General features: G+C 36.5%; 4 protein-coding genes and 1 long non-coding RNA gene across 7 annotated transcripts; 3 read left to right on the top strand and 2 right to left on the bottom strand.

Annotated features, from left to right (window-relative positions):
* Window positions 1-8: 8 nt before the first annotated feature.
* Window positions 9-9,009, top strand: LOC119074068. Its single transcript, XR_005087136.1, has 2 exons — window positions 9-40; window positions 8,973-9,009. It is a non-coding gene; the product is annotated as an uncharacterized LOC119074068 (long non-coding RNA).
* Window positions 3,027-8,265, bottom strand: LOC119074018. Of its 2 annotated transcripts, none has more exons than XM_037179953.1 (3): window positions 8,147-8,265; window positions 8,021-8,082; window positions 3,027-5,054 (listed from the first exon to the last, which is right to left on the bottom strand). In XM_037179953.1, the coding sequence occupies exons 1-3, from the start codon at window positions 8,162-8,164 to the stop codon at window positions 3,782-3,784; spliced, it is 1,353 nt and encodes a 450-aa protein (XP_037035848.1). In that variant the 5' UTR covers window positions 8,165-8,265; the 3' UTR covers window positions 3,027-3,781. The 2 variants fall into 2 exon arrangements, with proteins under 2 accessions (XP_037035848.1, XP_037035849.1); XM_037179954.1 differs by having other exon boundaries at window positions 8,162-8,265.
* A 3,634-nt stretch (window positions 9,010-12,643) lies between the features above and the next one.
* Window positions 12,644-13,567, top strand: LOC119074054 (abscisic acid and environmental stress-inducible protein-like). 2 transcript variants are annotated; one of them, XM_037180006.1, is made up of 4 exons: window positions 12,644-12,753; window positions 12,829-12,906; window positions 12,980-13,115; window positions 13,146-13,567. In XM_037180006.1, exons 1-4 carry the CDS (start codon window positions 12,736-12,738, stop codon window positions 13,334-13,336), a joined length of 423 nt encoding a protein of 140 aa, XP_037035901.1. In that variant the 5' UTR covers window positions 12,644-12,735; the 3' UTR covers window positions 13,337-13,567. The 2 variants fall into 2 exon arrangements, with proteins under 2 accessions (XP_037035901.1, XP_037035900.1); XM_037180005.1 differs by having other exon boundaries at window positions 12,980-13,567.
* A 1,770-nt stretch (window positions 13,568-15,337) lies between these two features.
* On the top strand, window positions 15,338-18,801 carry LOC119073994 (aminopeptidase N-like). Its single transcript, XM_037179921.1, has 9 exons — window positions 15,338-15,977; window positions 16,044-16,301; window positions 16,370-16,414; window positions 16,476-16,592; window positions 16,769-16,835; window positions 16,928-17,084; window positions 17,153-17,234; window positions 17,296-18,550; window positions 18,625-18,801. The coding sequence occupies exons 1-9, from the start codon at window positions 15,382-15,384 to the stop codon at window positions 18,772-18,774; spliced, it is 2,727 nt and encodes a 908-aa protein (XP_037035816.1). The 5' UTR covers window positions 15,338-15,381; the 3' UTR covers window positions 18,775-18,801.
* A 3,575-nt stretch (window positions 18,802-22,376) lies between these two features.
* Window positions 22,377-24,182, bottom strand: LOC119074029. The gene is made up of 2 exons (XM_037179970.1): window positions 23,837-24,182; window positions 22,377-23,442 (listed from the first exon to the last, which is right to left on the bottom strand). The coding sequence occupies exons 1-2, from the start codon at window positions 23,911-23,913 to the stop codon at window positions 22,593-22,595; spliced, it is 927 nt and encodes a 308-aa protein (XP_037035865.1). The 5' UTR covers window positions 23,914-24,182; the 3' UTR covers window positions 22,377-22,592.
* Window positions 24,183-24,619: the final 437 nt, after the last annotated feature.

Genomic DNA, 24,619 nt, shown 5'->3' with positions numbered 1-24,619 from the left:
TTACATAAGAAGGGATAAAAAGTTGAAAAGTAGAGTTTTCGTGTGAATTTTGTTGATCCGAGGCGAAGCCGAGGTTAATAAATACACGAAAACGAGACTTTTCAACATTCATCGCGAGTTATGTAATGGATTTTACATGCTTTTGAAACGTGAACCAAATTTTTTGTTTTCCCTGGGTGTGTAATAAGCTACTTTCGGAAAATCAAAAGCAAATAATAGTATTTTACATGACTAGGAATAAAAAGATGAAAAGTATAGTTTTCGTGTGAATTTTGTTGATCCGAGGCGAAGCCGAGGTCAATAAACACACGAAAACGAGACTTTTCATTTTTATCCCGAGTTATGTAATAGATTTTACATGCTGAGGTCGTCGAAAGACGTGCTCCAAACATGAAAAGTACGGTTTTCGACGCATGTAGCATGTGAAGAATGTTACCGTGGCGCTGTGTACCAACATAAAGAAGGAAATCTGTTGTTCAGTATCTTAAACCATGATCTACCTTTGTCTATCTTCCTCTTTCTAAAGAACCTTCTTATCCTCATTTTTATATAACAATTTCATGTAACGACAACGGTGTTGTGTGCTATAGAAATTGTTGTGCAAATTTTTATTGATGAGGTAGTGGTATTACACCTTCCGACTTCGTTGTTATAGCAATCACGTTTTCCGATTACTTTAAATCGACCACATAATTAGCTGATCGAACATTAAAACCAAGTACCAAGATCATCTGAATTAATTTCTTTGAGAAAAAGACGAAAAAAAAAACTTTTTTGTTGAAAGTAAAATGAAATTGCCGTAACCTTTACATTGACTGTTGAAAAACCGATTGATACGAGCGACGAAGAGAAAAAAAAAGAATTGTAAAAAAAATGTGTAATTTCGTATCAAATATTTATGTGGTCAATGCAAAGTACATAAAGTTCGTAATCACTTTTTTCTGACTGTACTTGAAATTCGTCAAATTTATTTATTTGAAAGTAATTCGACTTTCAGCGGACCTCAAGATCAGGTTTGTCGGTACGAAAATATGTATCAAATTATGGACGTGAGTTTTTTAAATTTAGACAGGCTGTATATACACGTTCATTCATCTCTCGCTATTAATTATAAGTTAACATGCGAAATTTCTTCAAAGAAAAAAATGTAACGCCTGAAGCGGGCTGAGCCCACAAATGACTCCACGATTTTTGAAATCAGGATAGGTGTACGGATATGCAATACTTTTACTAAATTTTATTTGCACTCCCATAGTAGCACAAGGACCGTACACGAATTATGGATTTGGATATGAACTGAGTTAACTGTTACCCTCGATATTTTTGGGAACCCGTACAGGACGGCATTGAGTCGGCATTGAGTCGGCATAATACACACAAGATAACGTTGCTAAAAGTAAAACTTAATTCTAGTTGAATCAGTGAACTGACTTTTCTCGATCAAAATGGAATTCTACGAAAAACAACTGAGGTTGTGGAAGGTACGCAGCGCATCCCTTGAGATTTCTGCACTTCTCCCAGAACGTCTCTGAAGATGACTGTTGTAGGACGATAATTTTTCAGAACTGTGAGGAAGCTAACAAGGATAGCCCTAGTCTATATTTCAGCCGTCAAACGAACAAAAGGAAGGTAGCGAAGCTGCAAATGACGAATGCAATTGAAAAATAAAATTTTTGTTTGCACGTCTTGCCTCTCTGACAGAACTTGTCATGGACGCTGGACCTGCCAACGAAAATTTTATTTTGCAATTGCGTCCGCCATTTTAGGGCCAGACCTAACACCAAGAATTTTTATTTACATTTTCTCGAAACGGTTATAGTACCTTACCTATTACAGACGGCTATCATCTGTTATCGGCAACGACAGCAATAATAACCGACAAACTCTGACTAATGAGGTCTTATATAGCAAAAAGCATGTTTAAAGTAAATGAAGTAAAAGATTTCTGAAATCAATTTCTGAAAGTCTTCGATCAAATGAAGTAATAGTTTGAATAGTAGAACTGTTAATATGCTTGCCGTCTGTGACAGGTTAAATCTTCACCGTTGAGTTTAAGTTTAAGTGCAACAATTAACATCAATATCGATCGACTTATATCCTGTGCCGAGATAACGTAAACAAATGCACATAAACGACCCAAACATGCCGTGCACCTCTTTATTAGCTCGTATAATATTCGATTACATAAGATCGAACATCCATTTAGACACGAAACGGTCGAATGCGATTATTTATGCAGTCAATGCTGCCTCTTGTGTGTGTGGCTGTGTAGGTTGATAAAACGTGATATGATTTTTTTGCAAGATTTTAGCGATTCATTGAACATTTTTTTTTGGTATTTTAATCTTCTTTCGAACAAATTGTTTTATTGCGTAACCACATTCAAATGCGATTCCAACGGAAATAAGAAGCGATTCTTTTATATCTGTCTTGTGAAAAGAGATTCGTCGGTCATTAACAAGCTGTGATCGTAATGTATAAGTTGGTGGGTATGAGTCGCATATATGTGTCTTTCGAAGTGGTTTTGTGTGTATTTTTACCGAAAGAAGCGTAAAAAAAAAGAACAAAAAGCCCAAAATGTTTAACGATTATAAACGTTCATGGTTGTTACTAAAAGTGCGCAGAGAATTTATAACAACTTTCACTGACTGGACATTCGTTTTGTATTGTTGTAAAGTTATTTCTTAGACACTGCGCAGCCTTTATGAATCACCTTTTTCTTCTGAAAATAAATTACAGGTACATCGATAGCCACCAACGAATAATGAATATACCAGCACCAAAGAGTGAAGTCGAAATGCCTGTGGATGGTTTTTTATTTTCAACGGTATGTCCGACGTTTCAAGGATGAAGAAAGTAGTTTTTTGTGAGACTCTCAATTTCGTTCGTCGGAAAAGGTATGAAAAAGTCACTTTTGCATGTTGTTGTGTAAGAGATAATTATTTCAATTATTGTTATGTTGGATGTGAAGGAACGTTGCGGTAGGCAAGCAATGAAGTATTTTTTTGTCGGATTGAAGTTTTTCTTTTATTTAAATAATTGAACCTGTTTCGTAGCGTTTTTTTCAGACGATTTTATTCTAGGAATTATTACAGTTTCGTATCTAGGTTACACTCAATTCCTTTTAAATAATATTCTATGGAACTAGATTAACGTTTGAGTTATGCCATCTGAAGTGTAGATACTCTAGATAAACGACCGGTCTTAGGGAAGACGAAATAATCGAAAATCGCCCGGACGTCTTTTATGAGCAAAACCAAAACATTTTTTTAAATGTTAGACCCAGCAACACTCCATCCAGGGCCGTAGCTAGAAGATCTCTGAGTACTAAATCATTTCTACAATGATGGATTTAAGCCTAAAAAGACATTTTCATGCACGCGTTGTGTTTTGCCTTGTTTTCTCCCCTCAATAGGCAATGAGAAAATTGTGCTTTCTTGACGACTGGTAGAATGACATTTCCCATGGGGAGCAAATAGAATTTTTCTCATTCGAACTGTCTCTTTGTTTATGTTTTTGGAAAATGGTATGGCGAATCGATTTTTTCGTTTCGTGTTTTTTTCGAACTTTTTTTTAACTTCCAAGAGCCTCCCACCCTCTTTTTATTTCATGTTTTTTTAGGTATAAATACGTCACTGTAGAAATGAGTTATTAATCTTCTAGCCGCGGGCCTAAGTGTATCTACGTCTTTATTGCTAATTCTACCGTTAAAACTACAAAATAATTTATCATTGTGGGATTTGCGTCGATTTGTCAGTCTTAGATGCTAAACTATTGTAATTCATTCATACGACAGGCTATCGCTGAATTTTATGCTCCCTCTGTTCTTGGTTCCCGAATTCGTCCCATCAACGGACGGGACATACATTTTAGTTTTCTGTCGTTGTACTTTTCGATCAGTAGACAATTTTGGCAGAGGCGTAATGAACACAAACTTTTCTTCACTTGCGTCGATTACCAAAGAATCTTTTGCGTTCGGCGGACGACTCGTTGTCGACGTTGTTAGACCTTCCATTTGTTCGCGATAGAACTTCATTCGCTTAATGTAACTCAGCTCTTGCGACAGGTCCGGACTATTCTGATTCTCTTTGTTCACATCCCTTTGTTTGTTAAGAAAATGCGACGGATAATTGGGTGCATCTTGGGTCGGAACTCTACGAGTAAATGGTTTGGGTGGTGAAACAGTTGTTGTCGACGTTGTGGAACGATTTTGGTTTGGCTTGCGTCTTCTCAATTTACCAGCACCATTCGTCATAGGCTGTTCAATGACGGATTCGTGTAATTGTGACATTGATCCATCGATCACGTCATGACCCGACGATACGAAATTCGTATGAAGTTTTCCCACTTCTTTTGGTTTATTGGTCTGCTCATGGACATCATGTTTTGGTATTACCGGTCTCCAGCCGTCAGCTGGAACACCCTGCACTAAATCTTCCTCCATATTTTTCGCTTTCTTGTGCAACAGTGAACCCATCGTCGCTTCCACTTTCTTTTCTTCCTTTTCCTCCAACTCTCTCAAGACTGTCTCCTCGAAATGTTTATAATCTTTCAATCCCATTTCCAAATACGGATTCTTTGACGACGATTTGGTGACATATGTCGGAACGGTATAAGTTTCGTCGTGATACGTGTGAACATAGTCTTCCGATACCGTTCTCGTTCGGTGCGATTCTGGAAGCTTTTTCATCTTTTTCACCTTTTTCGCTGCTGGAAATTTAGTCAATTTCTTATGCGGTACCGTCGACGACGATATGTAGGCATTTTTGATATTACGAATTTTCGTTGCCATCGGATGAGAATTCGTTACCAGCATATTTTTGAATAAATTTGCCCCTACAGATACACTATCCACCAACGTATCCATTGTCTCCTGCATGATAGGCCACAATTGCCGTCGTAATAGTCGCGTTTCAGGCTTTTGTGAATATAAAATTGAATCTTTTGCGAGTATTTCGCCGGCAGCTGGTTGGTATTCACCGTCATTAAGTGATATCAACCTAATGTCATTACCATGCACTAATGGTTTCGAATGGTAAGGTTGATGATGATGTCTGCGAATAAAAAAGAAAAATGAAATGAAAAACAGAGCAATTGTTTGTGCAATAGAAGAAAGATGAAAGGAAAAGTAAAAATATTTGTTGATCGTGAACGTGGCCGTTCGATGTTTGTTATTATGTTATGTGAAATGTAAGTTACATTGACCTTAGCCACGGTTGGCTGTTAACAAGATGAATTGTAAATTAACGTTTCAGGTACTTAAAAGTGATTCGGTTCAGTGTACATATTGAATTGAAACCGATTTTGTGTGGAGTTTAGGTCGGTTTTTAAAAAAAAATTTCTCGATATTTTTTGGACTCGTTGCCTATACGTACTTATCGATTTTATTAAATCGTGGAAGAAAGTGAACAAATTGGAAACATAATTAAAATACCGAAAAAATCCCATTTCATTAGAACGGTTTTGCAATTTCTCAATGCTTTTTGTTTGACTTCATCGACGTTTTAATTCGATGATTTGAGGTTCACTCAAACAATGAAATTTTTATTGTTTGTTTGCCTCCGTTGTAGAGATTATCGATTAAATGGCGAACGTTTATTTCGATTTGTAAATAAGTACGTCGTACGGTTGGAAAGTTTGAGACAATAAAGTACCTGCTGTACTTTTCTTTCTTATCAATACGTTTTACGGCAATTTAATTTATTTTCATGTCTCCATTATTTTTGAATGTAAAGTCGCAATTATGATTTATATGTTCGGAGGGACAGACATTGTATTGGCTCGAAATTGGATTGTTAAAGAAATGATTTTGGTATTGAACAAAAAAAAATCTTTTGAATGGGGAGTGAGTCGAAAATTGTTGAATTTATTGGAGGATTTTGTCTTTATACGAAAAAGATTGATTTTCGACGACACACAACTCGACACAACTGTTAGTTTTGCTGGCATAATGATTAGATGATTAGATGTACAGAGACCAATCCTTAACAACCCAGGAATGTAAGAGTGAAATTTCTGGATTTCTCAAACAATTAAACTCAACCGAGCGTCGACAATAGTATGACAGCATTATTAGCAAAGAGATCACGATTGCCCAAAAATATATGGAAAAATGAGAGAGAGAAATGAGATGAGAAGTATCAAAAATAAATACAAAATCTAACTTCATTAGGGGTTCCGGACTCTGAAAATGGTACCTCTTGGTCTAGAGAGACACATAGACACATCTGTTAGTTATCCAGAGTTTCCAGGTAGATAGATAAACGCAGAGGATACAAAATATAAATAATTTTAATGAAAGACGTCCAAACTAATCGACTAATATAAGAGAACTAACCCGATTGCCTCGATTGCATAAAGGCATACTAGAGTTTTACACAGGTCTACTAGATGATTTAATTGGAAATCCAACACACCTCCTCAATTGAATCGTCCGGATCACCTCCTTAACGTTCATAAGTTCACATTTTCTTTTACTCCGTTCAAATGATTTCAATCCATGTTCGTAACACTTCCAACAACTTGCAAATGTAATTCTTCAATTAACGATCCTCTTAATTCCCCATCTCGATTGGTTCCAGATTCAATTTTATAATGTTTCCGATTTGGATTCTGTTGCTCAATTTTATTGCTCTTCTTGTGGCTCAATTCGTTTGCCGTTCCTCTGGCTCACATCTATTGCTCAAATCCGACATCGACCATATTTATTGTTTCTACCGATCCAGACCTCCACACTTTTCACGATTATCAGCTGGACTATGGCTTACGCCACTCCCAACACCACTGATATCGGATGTTCCGCTTGTTCCTTGCTCAACAAATCATTTTAGTTCCAAACATTTTCCAATTGATTCCTTTCCAAGTTTTGTCACAAATTTTGTAATTTTAATTCGACCATGTGAAATCTGTAAATTTTCTGTAATCCTCCGTCCGCGTACTCTGGGCCCATAACCTGTTAGTTATCCAGAGTTTCCAGGTAGATAGATAAACGCAGAGGATACAAAATATAAATAATTTTAATGAAAGACGTCCCAACTAATCGACTAATATAAGAGAACTAAGGAGGTGTGTTGGATTTCCTTCCATTTCCAATTTGCCTCAATTTCCATATTCCTTCCATTTCCATATTCCTGTGGCCAATTCCGATACCACTAATTCACGCCGTAAGTGCGGTCGATATTCAAAATGGAAAGTGCGGAGGTCTTTCTGACGTAGCGTCATTTTCATACAAGGAAGCGTTGAAATGTACTTTTCGGTTCACTATTTCATCGAATCGTTCACTTAAAATTCAAATTTTAGGCACACTTACGGCGTGAATACCGTTGTAGCCGTTTTCCAATCCGATTTCTACATAAACTTGTTTCTGCCATAATCACTTCGGTTTCCATGATTAATTCAATTCAGCCATGATCGCTTCAGTTTCCACGATCAATTCTATTCTGCCATGGTGACTTCGGTTTCCATCACCAATTCGATTCTTCCATGATCAATTCCAGATACCAGATTCCGTAACCAATTCAAATTCCATGATTACTTCTGGTCCCCATGATCAATTCTAATTATTAAACAAGTTTCTGCTTCCATAACTCCATAACTCCATCGCTTCACAATTTTAATTTCTTCAGCTCAGCCAAACATGTTGGTTTTCAGAGGTCATCATGAACGACAAATAGACGGGCAAATGCAAAATATATGAAGAGTTTAATTTAAACGTTCTGTTTCGTACAATATTACAAGGCATACTAGAGTTTTACACAGGTCTACTAGATGATTCAATTGGAAATCCAACAACATCGAGCATCGTCTGATTAATACAACAATCAAAAACAATACTTCACAAGCAGCTAATTAACATTTGGTCAATCAATTTAAAGGAAATTCTTTTTCCGGCTTCTCATTATCCGAGATGTGAAGCTCGAAAAAACCAATTTTCCAAAATATATTGCGGCGCATGAACATAGGTAGATGAAGTCTGGTCTAAATTTACATTTTTTCAAGGTTTATGCCAAAAGTAACTTACACCACTTTTCCCTCCACAAACCGCAAACATAGTCCAATCATTAACATGCACGACCAATGATCCTACAACAAAAACTTTTATTGTTTTAAGCAATTCACTTGTTGGTCCTTTTTCGAAAACACTCACGATAAATCGACATACCATTATATCTAGCAGGACAACACTGTTCGAAAAAGCTACTTCGAGCTAAGAGCAAACACTAAATCTAACAGTAACAGCTAAATGTATCCCTTCAACAATAACAATCAATTTGATCGCAAAACATGAAGCGCTTACACTTTTATTAAATATTTCGCAAATGCGGGGGATCATCCTATGGTAAATGATTCCGAATTTGCAAAGTGGCAAACAAAACCTTTCTTTAATCAAAATCAAACACCAAAAAATTAATTGACCGTGCGCTATTGTTGGCGTATTAATTAAAGATTTTTTTTGTTTTACTATTTCTACAACATTCATAGTACGACATGGAACTACATATATTATAACGTGATGTACAGATTCACGCAAAAAATTGCAAACTTACATGCCCGACTGCGTGTCATTAGCAAGGCAGTTTAATTAATTTAGTATTATAATTGTAAAATTAAACGAATGGAAAAATATTTTTATACTCTAAGTGGCACTGAAAACTGTAAGTCAAGATCAGCGACGAAAGATATATATGTTGAATCGGCTAACGTTCAGGTGAAATAAATCTCTCCGTTTTATAAATCCAAGGGACGTACTATTTCAAATCACCCATTTCTTAGAACTAGTCCTATGTTAACGATTCCGAAGATAAAAAAAACGATGAGCTCTGACTGTATTCTCTTAGGAAGAAAAATGTATGTTAAAAATGATGAAGTACAAGATTTACTATTTCCTGAATCGTTAAAGATGTAGCAGATTTATATGTAGTAATTGCACCATGATCACATAACCCAGTATAAGTTGAAAAGTCGAGATTTAGGTGTGAATTTTGCTGATCTGAGGCGAAGCTGAGGTCAGTTATCACACTTAAACGTGACATTTGATTTTTACATTTTTATCCCAAGAATTCGACAGTTCTTCTACAAGAAATCCATTACAACCCTAGGGTTGTAAAATGTATAAATGGAAATACATTACACCACTGTATGAGATGTGTGAAAAGCATAAACTACCAGCAAAACAATAACAATTCCTCTTGATTATACTCAATGCCGGGTACTCATTTTACAACATTTTATCAGTTAAATTAGTTTAATTGCAGCGCCATATATCATATTATCCAAACGCAATGTTAAGGTCAATGTTTCTATTTCTGTGGATGTCCATTTCATTTCATGTTACAAAATCTATTATCGTGGATCCACCCATTGTGTCCAATGGACGAACGAAGAAAAAAAACTTCTTTTCTTCGAAAGACGTGCCAATTTTCATGCTTTTTCACCGATTTAGCAAATTTAAATCGAATTAAATTCGCAACATTGAATTGGCGAAGTGTAGTACGAACGGTTTCATGGACAGAAATGAAATTATTTTCACAGAGAAAAAAGCTTAAAAGTATTTAAGAAACAATCGAAAAGTAGACAGTAAACCTTATCTAATAAGTGAAAGAAATTTGTTTTTTTTTTGCTCTCTTCTGATCAATGAAAGAGACTTATTTCATAACTGAAAAAATTGTAATTATAATTAAGTTCAATTTTTTTCTATTTTTTTATTATTTTCCCTCTGTTAATGTGGATATAATGTAAAAAAAAGAACGCAGAAGCATGACAAAAATATCAACAACAACAACAAAAAAACAATTTTTTCTTACTAATGTGCATAAGATCACGGAGAGGAAATGGTAATATTTATGATGATGGCATTATTATGTATTACGCACAATGTAAGTAATATCGATCAGCATATACAAGCAATGGAAGAGTTTAAGACGTATGTAAAGTAAAGCATTTCGTTTTGGGTTTTAATTTCATTATTAGGTAATTCAATATTTTGTCTCGTTACCGTTTGTGGCGCTTGGATGTGAATTTTATATGCATTGAAGTAATTTTATCGAAAGTGAAAGGATGATGTATGTACACGAATTGTGGATGCAAAGAGAAATGAAAATCGGCAACAGAAATTTCCGTTTGAATGGTTTATAGGATTTCAGAGAACCATTGACTGAGTATTTCTTTCGGGTAGTTCTCATTATGATTCGGTTGTCAAGAGAAGATTGCTTAAGTATAGACCGAACTAATAACGAAGGATCATAAGGAGACCGAATGGTTTCCCATTGTCACGTGTCAATCGAAGATCAAAGCACTTTAAGTCAATGTTTAGAAATGAATTCATAAATATTATTTGCAATGCCATAGGCTATGCGATCAATCATAATTTCTTTGACTAATTCTTGCTTTGCGAACGGATTGATATTTATCTTTTCTCGATAACATATAAATAAACAACAAGCTGGCACTAACGTACTCTTACTTCTTATATAGCAAACTGTACCTTGCAAGAAATGAAGTGAAAGATTTCGCCTTAATCGTTCGTAGATTGTTAGATCAAAGGAAGTAGTAGAACCAATAACATGATGCGGTTTGAGAAATTACATTTTTCCCGTTACATTGGTAAGAACGGTAGAGCACTCGACTCACAACCGAGACGTCACCGGATCGAATCCCAGTGGGGACAGGAGCAGGGCCTATTTTAAGGGAATTAAATTCCCTAAAATTTCTTACAATTTTCGACGTTTTTTTTAACTTATTCACCTCTAAGGCTACGTATTGAAAAACCTGTGGATTTTTCGTTGGATTTGATATTAGGAAAGCCAACAAATTGATTTTAAATGATATTTCTTAAGATTTACGAGAAAACAAAATTTAGGAATTTTCGTGAATTTTAAGGAATTTTTGGGAATTTTAAGGAATTTTAAGGATATTTGGGAACAGGAGTCGAATCAAGGGTAATCTGTAATTTTTCATTTCGTATTCAGTTTAAATTCATGTTTCACAGATCGTATATTCGCTGGAAAGCATTTAGTATTCGGTTTTAATGTGGCAAACAATGTTCAATAACTATTGTTATGAAAGACTTGCCGTCTGCAAAAGGGTAAACAAATTTACTGAATTTTCTCGATTCACAATGTAGCCCGTTCTAGCAACTTGTGATGTATCGGGAGTGACCAAAGTACTGATTTTGACGGAACACTCACATATAAAACCATTAACACTGCAATACTGTCTGGCATCCACCAGACAAGTCTTGTCGGCAATCAGAAAGAAAGTTTTATATGTAATTTGAGTCTAGAGGAAATGATCGTCGATTCGTGTCTTAGTGGATGTTATTACAAGCGAAATGAAACAGAAATATTTCTTAATGAATTATTTTGAATTTAATTACCGCCTTTCCTAGGTATACAATTTAAATGAACTAAAAATATGATTTATTATCAGCAATGACACCTGAATGGTGTATGTATACACATTTTCCACAGGCGTCGCTTATTATCAATTTTCCTTTTTAATTACTGTATAACACACACGGTCGTATTTGTTAATCAGTTTCTTCGTAATTCTTTCTTCACAACAAATTGTTCAAAATTGTGGACCATAGTAAAACAAATGAGTTGAATTGTTTTCCACATTTTAATTAGCCCGCAATGGATGTTGTTATTATGCATTAATTGTGTGACGATGTACACATTCATCATAAAATTAATTTTTATTTCGCACCAACAATTTCGTTTATTACGTGAACGACAAATGCACGTAGGATAAATTAAAGAAAAGAGTACCTTGCATGAATTTCACCCAGCATTGTGTCTGCTCTGCAATATGTGATCGTAAATTTTAATAGGACAAAAAAAAACAGAAATCGAAACAGTTGAGTGGTGATTTGAGTCATTTCTCAAAAAATTGGGACTTGAAGTCATTACTTCTCACTGTTACCATTTTCCAGATGCACATCAAATCAGTGTCAATCCATTCTAACAACTTTGATGTTGGAAAGAATTAAAGAAACTTCCCAAAACTCTAATCTATCTATCTCGAAAGAGCTTAATGTCTAGGATGAGGATGTCTACTCGCTACATCCCCCAACTCGTTTTCCGTCAATGACAGCAGCGATAAAACTCGTTTCGGGTGATCTTGACAAGTCAAGTTAATTGAATCATCGCATCCCTCGCCTTCGGCTCGAGTGGCAAACAACTAACTCATCAAATATACATATATCTAAGCCAGTACATAATCTACTGTTTCTATAAAAGCTTACTTTAAAGTTTCATGAAATATGCTGTCTATATTTCCCAACGTCTCAATCAACTGAACTAATAAGAAATGCAGCTTTCAGTAACAGTAGACAGTATAACAGCAGAATAATCAATTAATTTTCAATGATAATTGTTTTCATACTTCGAGCTGTGTGTACATTTCCATCACAACGAGAGTGAAAAAGTAAATGCTCTACTGAATCTGTAATGCTATGCATACGAAAATAGTGTAGAGTACGGGCAAATGATTTTGTTTATTATTGTATAACAATTTTATTCGTTTTTATAAAATAACGAGAGGAGGTCGATTTACGTTGGTTGGCTTTTTTTGCTTCTGCCGTTTCTTCGGCAAAAGAGTATGAGTAATCATGGAGAATTGGGTATATAAAAGTAAATGCAAAAATCTTACTGTCATCATAACAATAATAACATCCATTGCGGTCGGTTTCCTTAGGTGATTTCGGTTAAACTAAACCATTGCATTTTGAGTAAAATGGGTTATCTACTCGCGGTGAGAATTGAATTTCTGGTCTTAAAAGTTGTCATTGTTCATCAATTTTCTTTTTTTTTGTTTTTAAAATCCTAGTTGCTGCTATCTACTTTCCTCGTACTAAATGTGATTCACTACACAGCTGCCGGTGGTGGTGGCAGCAGTCACAAGAAGGTGATTATCCTTTTTTTTTAATTAAAAAATCGATCTCATGTGCTAAAAAAAACTTAAAACCTCCGCTATCCAGGTGATTATACATGTGCCTCTCTTCATCAAACACCATCATCATACTCACACCGTCTACAAACACGTCAAACCTGTTCACGAATACAAGGTTTTGGGATATACGTATGGAGATCATGGTGGTGATGGAGGACATGGAGGTGGAGGCCATGGTGACGAAGGACACCATGGTGGCGGAGGCGGATATGGTGGTTATGATCATAGTGGAAGTGGAAGCAGTGACTATCTCAGCGGTGGAAGTGGATATGGACATAGTGGCAGTGGTTTAAGCAGCGGTTATGGTCATAGTGGCGGTGGTAATATTGAAAACAATTTCGGACATAGCGGCGGCGGATACGGAGGTTGGGAAGACGATCGATAGTGCAAATGTTTGCGAAACGATTGCGTCTAAGTTAGTACCTCAGTTAAATTTTTGCATTTCTTTTCGTCAGATTTTTTGTTCTAAAAAATGTTTGGAACAATTTCAAATCTCAATATGTGCCTGCCTAGTCCGTAGTTGTTTTTTTTGTGGTTATTAGTGCGAAGTGTGACTGCTAAGAATTTGTTTTTAAAAAAATTGAAAAATTAAAAAAATTAAAAAAATTGAAGGAAACGAAGCGAGTTTGTGTCCGTAACATTCTGAGAACTCACCCGTTTTCAGTTTTTGTTTGGTCCTCTAACTCCTCTAACTATATTCACCCGATATAGAATTAGAGGATAGTAATGTTCCATACCGAGATGGAAACAACCGTTCACTATCTATAAAATATTTGACTCTTCTCTGCTAATCTGCTTCTCATTAATTTTCTTGCTCTCTCTCTCTCTCTCTCTCTGCTAATTTTTACCAATTTATCATAAAGAATCTGTTCGAAGTGATCAGCAGCGGCTTGTAAATTTTCCTACAAAATTTGAATAAAAAAACGACCAAAAATTCGCAAAAATTCTGTATCAACAGAGAATATAATTATTAGAGAACCCGATGTTATGGGAATGTTAGTTAATCTACTGGTCATCAAAAAAGGACATATTTTACGTGTCAACGTTTCACCATATTTAATGGCATCGAAACTTGGAAATCGAAAAAATCGATTGAATTAATATAAATCCAGAAAAATTCACTTAAAACAGAAAAGAACGAATTACATTTGCTGAACAATCAACCACTTTGCTCTAAATTGCACGTACTTCAATTACTTTAAATAAAGTTGACATGTACAATATGTCCTTCTTTGATAACCAGTAAATTAACTAACATTCCCATAACATCGGGTTCTCTAATTATTTTTATTTGTGATCAATTCAACATCGAACAGTTAACATCTTGGTTCAATTTTAATAGAGAACATAATGCTCTCCAATCTACAATAAAGTTAAAGTGTGCTCTACAAGGTAAGAAAGTCATTCCTCTTCTTCGCCATGCTGACAATGATAGACATTTCTGAAATGTGATCAGTTCATCGATTGTTAAGACCCGGATACACACATTTAGGGCCTTTTTTCCCAAATTAGTTTACTGAATTTACTGAAAATTCTGGTATTGGTACAAATAAATCAATTATAACATAGCACTACTCCTAGCACGAACTTTCATTTTCCCAACGTCAAAAAACCTCCAAATTTTCAAAGATGTATGCGTGTACGATTGCATGTTCATGCTATAGTAGCAGAGCTGCTGTTATCTTCTTCTTTTTCAGCCTGTTTGTATCCACTGCTTGATGTAGGCCTCACCAATAACTTTCCGTTTCGAACGGTCCATTGCCTCTTGTTGCCATTCAGAGTCTACTATTTTCTTGATCTCATTTGTCCATCTCTCTGGCGGTGTTCCTATCGATCTTGTTGTCGATGGTCTCCAGTTCATGATGGTTTTGGTCCAGCTGCCATCTGTTCTTCTCGCAATATGCCCTGCTATACTTTCCATGACATCAACTGAATATGTGTTAAAGTTTACTTCAGCTGTTTACCAGCTGATTTACTCATACAAACGCACCACCATATGTGATATGAGGGGACCCCGCCTGGAAAACAGCTGAAGCAAATTTTTATTTAAATTTGGTTGACTTCGACTGTAGTTTATCAAATATTTTCCTCTGAGATTTTAAATTAATTTTTGTCCACGAAATTTTAGATTGAGAATCAGATGAAGATGAATGAGAGCATCATCACCCAATCTTTGATTGAATGAAGATTAATCTGACCTAGGTTTTCAAACCTTTCCAATCACTTCACCCTACTACTCAGCATGCACTGATATTGTGTTTAATGATAATGACATGCTATCAAGTCTTTGCGTAATATGTGACGACCGAGTGTAAATTGATCAATCGAGTATCAGTTCTTTCTCAGATACAAAATTATCATTTCGCTTGATAACTTCTGTACCCGACCAAACTGATAAATCAGTTCAGTGTTCTATCTTACCGAGTTAAGATGTTTCGCTTTGTACCTGTACTAGCAACGATATTCATTGCAACAGCTCTAGCCCAAGAAGACTTTGAAACATTTCGACTACCGAACAACACACGACCAGAAACTTACGACCTTAGTATAAGGACATGGGTTGATGCAGCCAATTCGACATTCACCGGATCGGTACGAATTGGAATTGTAGCAGTTGAAGCGACTGATTTTATTACGTTACATCATGATGTGCGACGACTCGAAAGTGTCAGAGTTTTATCAGTTGATGAGGTGCCACTTAACATCGGTGAATTCTTGTACGATGAAGAACGAGATTTTCTAACGATTCCCATTGCCGGAAGTAATTTGATACAAGGAACGAGATATTTTATTGACATCGACTATGTCGGATCTATGAATACGTACAACGGTTTCTATCGCAACTACTACGAGGTCAACGATACGCAAATATGGTTTGGTTCTACACAATTTGAGCCACTTTATGCGCGTAAAGCGTTTCCTTGCTATGACGAGCCAGCGCTACGATCTACATTTAGGATTCGATTGACTCACGTTTCCTCTTACTCCGCTATTTCGAATATGCCAGCTGTTTCCGAAACGCAAAAGTGAGTCGAAATTCTGAAACGTTAAATGCTTACGAATCTCTAGACAAACTTATTATGCGCACACAGTCCCGATGGATCCGTAACGACAGAATTTGAGACGACACCCCTTATGTCAACGTATCTTGTAGCATTTCACATTTCCGATTTTCCGAATGTGACAAGCCTAACTCCTGGAGACATCCCTCAACGAATATTCGTTAGACCGACTGCTTTGAATACAACTGATGTGGCGGTAGAAGCTGCTGAATTACTTATTGACGGATTTAGAGAATATTTTGAAATTGAATTTTCCCTACCGAAAGTGGACCAGGTCGCCGTTCCTGGGTAATCTACTCGTCTACCAGCATATATGTGTTTCAAGTGACTTAGATTTAAAAGAAATATATTTTTAGTTTTCTATCGGGAGCCATGGAGAATTGGGGACTACTGACCTATGCGTAAATTAGTGTTATGGCGATCCATACCTCACACCATTTCTTATTGTTCGAATAATTTCAGTGAATACTATTTCCTGTTTGACGAATCTCTTGATCTTTTCCCTACAAAGATTGAAGCTGTTCAAACGATTTCACATGAATTGGCGCACCAGTGGTTTGGCAATTTGGTTACTCCAAGGTTATGATCGTTCGACTATTAGAGAGGTTAGCGGGCCTATTTGCATATCGGACTTTTCGAAACGAGAATCAGGCTGGACTGCAAAAATCACTGGCCCGCTCACCTCTATGCTGTCAACACTTTATTCTAACTAAATTTTTAACGATTTTCTAAAATATTGAAAATAATTTTCGAAGATGGTGGACCTACTTATGGCTGAAGGAGGGATTCGCAACATTCTTCGAGTTTTTCGGCATTGACTTGGTAGGTTTTCATTCGTTTTCACTTCTCATTTTCCGTTTCTGGTATCGTGAATTTTTAAACGATTTTATATCGAAAATAAATTTGATTTTAAGGTCTATCCTGACTGGCAACACATGGACTTTTTCGTAACAGATGTAAAGCACAATGTGTTCTACGTGGATTCGAACGAATTCTCTCGGCCAATGACTTCTCACATAGAAATTCCTAATGACATTGAAGATAACTACGACGGTATAACATACGGCAAAGGTTTGTGCGACTACTTTAACTTGATGGTTCGAAAATCCAACTGACCACGGACTTTTTTGTTTGAATAGCCGGCTCGGTTTTACGAATGTTTTGGTTTATGTTCGGTGAAAGCACATTTATGAGAGGTGTGAGATCGTATCTGGAAGTCAAGTTAGTGTCGGCTTGTAGAATAGCAAGTCCAAAATGCTCTGAAAGCATTTGTTTCTTTCAGTTCTTATTCTGATGCAGCCGAGGAAGAACTCTTCGAAGCGTTAGATGATTCGATTCAACAAGAAGTGGAAACTGTTATTCCTCCTGGCGTAGATGTAGCAACAATTATGGCATCATGGACGAGACAAGCTGGATTCCCTTTGGTAACCGTCGAACGGAATTATGATGACCGGACCGATCAAGTGACGCTTACACAGGCACGTTACTATTCGTACCCACCAACAAACACTGAGAATACGACATGGTGGATTCCGTACAATTTTGCCACTCCCAGCAACCCAGGTTTTGAAAATACAAGAGCCGAAGGATGGATACCTCAAGGCAGCAGTTCTGTGGAGATAACTGTTGATTCGTTGAGTGCTGACGACTACTTGTTGATAAACAAACAGTCAGCAGGTTATTACAGGACTCTATACGACGAACGGAATTACAGACTCATCTCCGATGCCATTTTACGAAATGGATCGCTTTTCCATTCGACCGACATAGCACAACTGATTGATGACGCCATCGAGTTTTACAGAACTGATGGACAGGTAGATCTAACAGTACTGTTGGATTTAATAAGAGTTCTCGAATTCGAAACCGATTTTGTCAGTTGGAGTCCAGCATTTTATGCCATTTACTACATCGACCAGCATTTCCGGGGACATCAAAACTATCCAATTTGGGCTGACTTTGTGCGCAGTCTTACGGAAAATTTATATGAATCCGTTGGTGTTGAAGACATTCCCGACGAGCCAATATTGCGGAAATATTCGCGCGAGAATGTCGTCCAATTAGCATGCGAAATGGGCTCCGTTCACTGTCGAAGCGATGCAAATCGACAGCTTCGTCGGCACATAGAAACTGGCATAATATTCCATCACAATATCAAGCATACGTTGATGTGCGCATCATTTCGTAGTGCCAGCCGAACTGATTTCCATTTCATGTGGAATCGTTTGTCGTCGCTACCGATTGATGAATTTGGCGATCGAGCCGACATTATTGATTGGTTGGGATGTTCTACATCCAGACAACTACTGAATGAATTTGTGAGGTCATCCCTGAATTCAACGAACGCGAACAATGTCGAATACAGTGAGTATGAGCAATATTCCGTTTTCAGTTCAGTTCAGCACAGCGGTCTTGTTGGACTTGGGGTTGCACTTGATTTTTTGATCGAAAATGCAGTAGAAGCATTTGAAACATTCGGAGGGTATTTGGTGTATAACCTTTCCTACATCGTCCGCAGAGCCGATCACATTGAAAGTGTAAGTAGTTGATTGGAGTGAATCCTCTAACTTTCAGAGAAATTTCTCTTGAATTTACTTTTGTCCTCTCTCAGTATGTCGCTTTTCAAAACATTTTACGTGACGCTGGACTGATACAGCAGGAAGACATTGATTACAATATGGAGGTAGTTGCTGAAGCCGTTAGGTGGTTGGAAGCAGAAGGCGAGGAAGTGAACAGTTGGCTTTTGGAAAATTTTTCCTAATTTTGTCCACAAATAAATAATTTTCAATGAAATCACAAACGAGATTTGTCAAAATTGGAAATAACCTCGGATATAACTAAAACCTTTTAAGGTAAGTATAATTCAACAAAAACTTTTACGAACAGTACAGTATTGTTGTTGTACATGGGCGAGGTGCTCCCATGATGGTTCCTAGATTTTGGGATTCGGGTAGATTTCTCTAGCATTTCTGAACATACATCAAGTGTTTTTGATGTCGTTAATCAATTTTGGCATTATTGGGTTTAGAATTCAGGCCGTAAGTGCACACTCAGACACTTTTAATTTTGAATTTTTAGCAGTCTTACGGCTTTTTTGCAAATTAATTTTTGCTCAAGACTCTAAAAATATTTCACAGCAAATTCGATACAATCCTTAAAGAATAAAAAAAAACAGGAATTTTATGGAATTGTGTGAGACAAATGCGTCCAACAAATGAAGCAGTTGTGTTGCATTCAACCCATTCAGTCACACAAAACATTTCATATCAAAATAATAGAAAAATGTTTAACGAGTAGCATAATGTTGAGGCATGCTAGTCGTAACAAACATTGTCTAAGCTTTCCGTTGATACCTCATTTGCAGTAGTGGTTATACTAACATAAAATTCGGTTATGTCGGCAATCACCAGCACTGCAAATGAGGTATCAACGGAAAGCTTAAACAATGTTTGTTACGACTAGCATGTTAGGTTCACATTAAGCATCATCAGAACCAGCCCAAACCTGTCTAAAGTTCACACAGATTTTGAAAATTTTTCTTGCAAATTTTGCAAACATGTATCAATGAATCTAATCAAACTAGGCATGACCCGAAAGTACTTAAGGTCAGGTTTCCAACGTGCCCACTATCACCAGGAACAAACATTTATAACGGCCAAAAAATTCGTATAAACGAGCCGTCAGAACAGTCGGAGCGTTTGCTGCGACTGATCCCCGTACGAACCCGTACATCTATTGCGCACGTGACCCTAGTGCGTCTGTCACCCTAGTTGAAGTCAAATTATTATGAAATGTGTACATCTTACAAATTGCGCATAGCGCAATTACGAAGCCCCGTACGACGTTCCTTTCAAATGTAACACAAATTTCAAGTTGACCTAAAATTTTAATTTATTGAGAGGCCTAAGGCCTAGTTACGGCCTTAGTCCAACGACCCAAATTTCATTTTTTTTTCAACATCATTATATTCGGCCTTCGATTACCTTCCAAATGAAACAAAAATTAGGAAAATCGGACGAAATTTACTCGAGATATATGCAAAATACACTTAGGGCCGAGTAGCGGGCTTAGTCCAAGGGCCCAAATTTTAAATTTTTTTTTTCAACAACATTCTATTTGGTGTTCGATTACCTTTCAAATGAAACAAAATTTAGGAAAAACGGATCAAATTTACTCGAGTTATATGCAAAACACACTTAGGGCCGTGGAGAGGCCTTAGTCCAAGGACCCAAATTTTAATTTTTTTTTCAACAACATTCTATTTGGTGTTCGATTACCTTTTAAATGAAACAAAAATTAGGAAAAACGGATGAAATTTACTCGAGTTATATGCAAAATACACTTAGGGCCGAGTAGCGGCCTTAGTCCAAGGACCCAAATTTAATTTTTTTTCAGCAACATTCTATTCCTCGTTCGATTACTTTTCAAATGAATCAAAAATTAGGAAAATTGGATCAAATTTACTCGAGTTATATGCAAAATACACTTAGGGCCGAGGAGCGGCCTCAGTCCAAGGACCCACATTTCAAACATTTTTCTCACCACATTCTATTCGGTATTCAATTACCTTTCATATAAGACAAAAACTATCAAAATTGGATGAGATTTACTCGATTTATATGCAAAATACACTTAGCGCCGAGGAGCGGCCTCAGTCCAAGGACCCAAATTTAAAACGTTCTTCGCCACATTATATTCGGGCTTCGATTACCTTTCAAATGAAACAAAAATCACGAAAAAAGGATGAAATTTACTCGAGTTATATGCAAAATACACTTAGGGCCGAATAGCCTTTCACTTCTAGGGCCCTAACTCACGGGCCATTCACCCGATTTTAATAAACTTTCTTTTCCTGGATCGGTATCGACATTACCTATCTTTTGCCGTTTCATTTACATTTCCAACGTTTTTTTTGCCGTAAATATCCCCAAAAGACCTTATAGCACTTAGGCGGCCCTAACTCACGAAGGGCCGACCCAAATATGCCCATCTTCGAACTTAGCCTCACTATTTTGACTATCTTTCAGGGGAAAAAAAAATTTTGAAATCGGATTTGATTTACTCAAGATATCGACGTGACGGACAGACGGACAGACAAAATTTTTATTGCGGATTCGTCATCTATGAACATAGGCAAACACTTTGCCCTTACCGTCTGCTTCGAATTCCATCAATTACACACGGCATCGTAATCCTATAAGCCCCTTTGTACTTCGTACGGGGCTAAAAACACTATTTTTCCAACTTCGGAAATCTTCCACCAGCAACCAGGTGTGGCTCGAGACTGTGTGAGGCCTGTTTTGAGGTCTATTGGCAAAGACCGTTCAAACCATGTATATATCCATCCCAGACGAAATGGGTCCGATTTTGATAGGTGGATTTTCAAGAGAATCCCTCTTTTACTATTCAAACTGTTACTTCATTCTATCGAAGATTTTCAGAAATTAATTTCAGAAATCTTTTACGTCATTTGTTTTGAACATGATTTTTGCTGTATAAAACCTCATCAGTCAGAGCTTGTCGTTTATTCTTGCTGTCGTTGTCGATATAATAGATGACAGCCGTCTGTAACAGGTTATATTCTGTTTCTAATCAGTAAATATCGTCCGCGTCGCGTAATTTGGATGACAAAGGGATGAGTAGTTACTAGCAGGCGAATAGATACACCTGACTATTCGTCTGCTAGTTTCTATTTACCCAACGCCTTGATTTACCCCATACCCAACTTATAGTAATTATAAAAGGCACGACAAAATATGTTAAATGCGCAAGCGTAAAACACAAAACAAGAGTAGTGATTTGTTAGCCAAAGGGAGAAAATAGGAAATTCCACGCCGTTACTATGAGGTTACCATTTCATTCCAGATTTATGATTCATCTTATCAGTTTGTTATATCAAAATCTAGGCGCTCGTGCAATAAAAATGTAGGACACTTAACAATCGATAGGTTTTGAATGCTCGGACAATAAATATAATTATTCAGCTCAAACCACTGTATCCAATGTTAATACAATAACAAACGTAGAAATAAATCAAATCTTAATTACTGGTTATGTTTAGCCATTGCTTACAATCCTTTTTTGGAAGTTGACCTGTCACATACGGCTATTCATCTGTTATCGATAATGACGACAAAAATAATGACAAGCTCTGGGTAATATGATCCTTTATATAGTAAAATGCATGTTAAGAAAATGAAGTACAAGATTTAAAATCAACAGATTTAAAATACTTGGATCGATGGAAGTAATAGACCCGACAATAATATTGGTCATATACTTGCCGTCTGTAACAGGTTAAAACAATCCAAAAATAGACCTCGTTGTGAAAGGCTATAGTCGCCTCTTTTGTTCAAAAAAGAATTTTCTTCAAATTCTAATTTTATTTACGTGAAAACAGTCTTCTCTTTTATTTGTAACAAAAACGTCCATACAGCTACAGCTATTTTCTAACTCACTAAACTAACTATTTGATCTACAAAGTTAAATAAATATAAAAAAAATCAAATTTTTTAAAATAACAATCGCCACTGTGCAATGTGGAGCATGAACACACAAATATAATAAAAAAAAACTTTTCTAATTAACTCGAGTATTCAAATTGGACATAGCATTTTTCATACTTTGACGGTTTTTATATTTGGTGTACGTGTACTGCAAATCCATTGGTTTCGGTTTATTCGATTGAAACAAATTCGGATACTCATCCAAACTCGAGTGCTTTGTTTGCTGTAGCAATGCACTAGGAACGAATTCATCGTCTGTTAAATGCAACGGTGCCAAAGTCGTGTACTGATAGGCCACGGACGATGGCTCAACCTTCGGCCATTCGTGTGGTTTCTTATAGTATGCAATTTCCTGCGATTTACTGTCATGATCCCACTGAGGCGCAGGTTTAACTTTCGGCCGAATATCTGCCTCTGTAATTTTCATTAGATGCGGTTGGTGAAAATGCTCCACGGACGGGGAAGATGCATAAACGTCATCGTTATCATCTTCCTCGGCACCGAAACTCAAACTACCATCCATCACCATGTAATCGGGCATCATTTGTTGGTTTCTCAGTTGTTCTTGCAGCTGATACTGTTTGTACAATTTAGCCTTATAACCATCATCGCCCGTTTCAGCCATCATCTCTATCAACGCATACGGACTCTGTTTCGAATGCTTAGGTTTCTTAAGCGACTGCATCGCTAGTTTATGTTGCCATTCGTTGATTGGTACCGTTTCTTCCTTCGCTTTGGGTTTGTAGTGCACAGGTTTCGGTATCCAAATGGGTCTGGACTCGGCGACATCAAAATGTGAATGTTTCAATTTGGCGTGCGATTTCTTTGATTTGTGCGGTTTGGGCTTATGAAGATGCTTGTATACGGTGCGAACGTGAGTGTGTCGTTTTATTATCTCTGGGACGTGTAGCTTTATATGAACACTGGAAAATAGACAAATTTAGATCGTTCAGTCATTCTCAATAAGGGTTTTAGGGCAAATGAAATTAATTAAAAAAGGTAGGACAACAAGGCCCCTTTGGGCAAAATACCTCACTTTTAGAACTTAGGCTAAAATGTGATTTTTTTTGACAGTGCGCCAGTTACGACAGTGCAAAAGCGAATCGATCAACTTGAAAATAGCTGCGATTTTCCCCGAAACTGATCGTTTATTCAACCGATGTATATCATTTAAATAAAAACAAACAGAGAAAGTAATTGCACTGAGTCGAGCCATTGCTTAACGAATCAATTTCTTCCAAGATAAAATATTTCACAAAGACCACAACAATTAACGGAACAATTTAAATGAATTATTTATTGCACCAAAATACGTACTGTTCGTTTGAGTTACCACAATAACCAATTTCGATGAACATGCAACAGCTCATCAAAAACAACAATTTTGCAAACATTTTCACTTATTCGCCGTTTGAATTTAAAAAAATTAATAAATTCAAATCCAAATCTCGTCTATTCGCAACAATTACAAAATAAATGAAAAAAGTTCGCCGTTCAATGTTATCCATTCACAGTTAATCCATCCAGTGGAAATCATTTCTTGTTAGGCACTTTAATTTCGCTAAACATTTTTCCTCGATTTAAATACTTTTTTTTTGCAAAACTAATAACTCATGTGATCGATGTTGAACCGTTGACGATTTAAATGAAAATGACAATATGAAAATGAACAACACAATTCTTATATCGCCCCGGTCTTCATGCAATCGCAATTTTAATCAGAAAATCGCATACAAAAGTTTGTTTTGTTTTTCTTTACCATCATTTCGTTATGCCCCAACTTCCAAACAATATACGATCGAATCACAGCTCACACATTCCATAGGCTGCCTCATCGTAAAGCTAATATTTCTGGTGCATTCATTGGAGCATGAGAAGATTGATTTCGTTTTTCAAACAATGAAGTTAAACACATAACCGGAGGAAAGCATTAAATCTTTTTTTTTTCTTTCTGTTTCGTTTATATTTGTTCTTCGCGCGCATATTGGATGTCTATTTTGTTGAGGAATCCAATTGATGCGAGGAAAAACTTTTATTTTCTAAATTTGCTTACTATACACAATGTAAGTAAGTAATATGATTAAATCTATGTTAAAGGCC

This window comes from Bradysia coprophila, unplaced genomic scaffold (genome assembly GCF_014529535.1).
Source record: "Bradysia coprophila strain Holo2 unplaced genomic scaffold, BU_Bcop_v1 contig_138, whole genome shotgun sequence".
Taxonomy (NCBI): Eukaryota; Metazoa; Arthropoda; class Insecta; order Diptera; family Sciaridae; genus Bradysia; species Bradysia coprophila.
Note: the sequence above shows the minus strand (reverse complement) of the source record. Positions and strands in the feature narration are given on the sequence as shown.

Coding starts and splice junctions, on each gene's coding strand:
- LOC119074018 (XM_037179953.1), bottom strand. Junction 5,055..8,020: donor TTTGTGGAGGGAAAAGTGGT/GTAAGTTACTTT, acceptor TTTTATTCGCAG/ACATCATCATCAACCTTACC.
- LOC119074054 (XM_037180005.1), top strand. Junction 12,907..12,979: donor GTGGCAGCAGTCACAAGAAG/GTGATTATCCTT, acceptor TCCGCTATCCAG/GTGATTATACATGTGCCTCT.
- LOC119073994 (XM_037179921.1), top strand. CDS start 15,382: ATGTTTCGCTTTGTACCTGTACTAGCAACGATATTCATTGCAACAGCT. Junction 16,302..16,369: donor GACCAGGTCGCCGTTCCTGG/GTAATCTACTCG, acceptor ATATATTTTTAG/TTTTCTATCGGGAGCCATGG. Junction 18,551..18,624: donor GAGCCGATCACATTGAAAGT/GTAAGTAGTTGA, acceptor GTCCTCTCTCAG/TATGTCGCTTTTCAAAACAT.
- LOC119074029 (XM_037179970.1), bottom strand. CDS start 23,913: ATGTTTGCAAAATTGTTGTTTTTGATGAGCTGTTGCATGTTCATCGAA. Junction 23,443..23,836: donor TGTGGTAACTCAAACGAACA/GTACGTATTTTG, acceptor TCTATTTTCCAG/TGTTCATATAAAGCTACACG.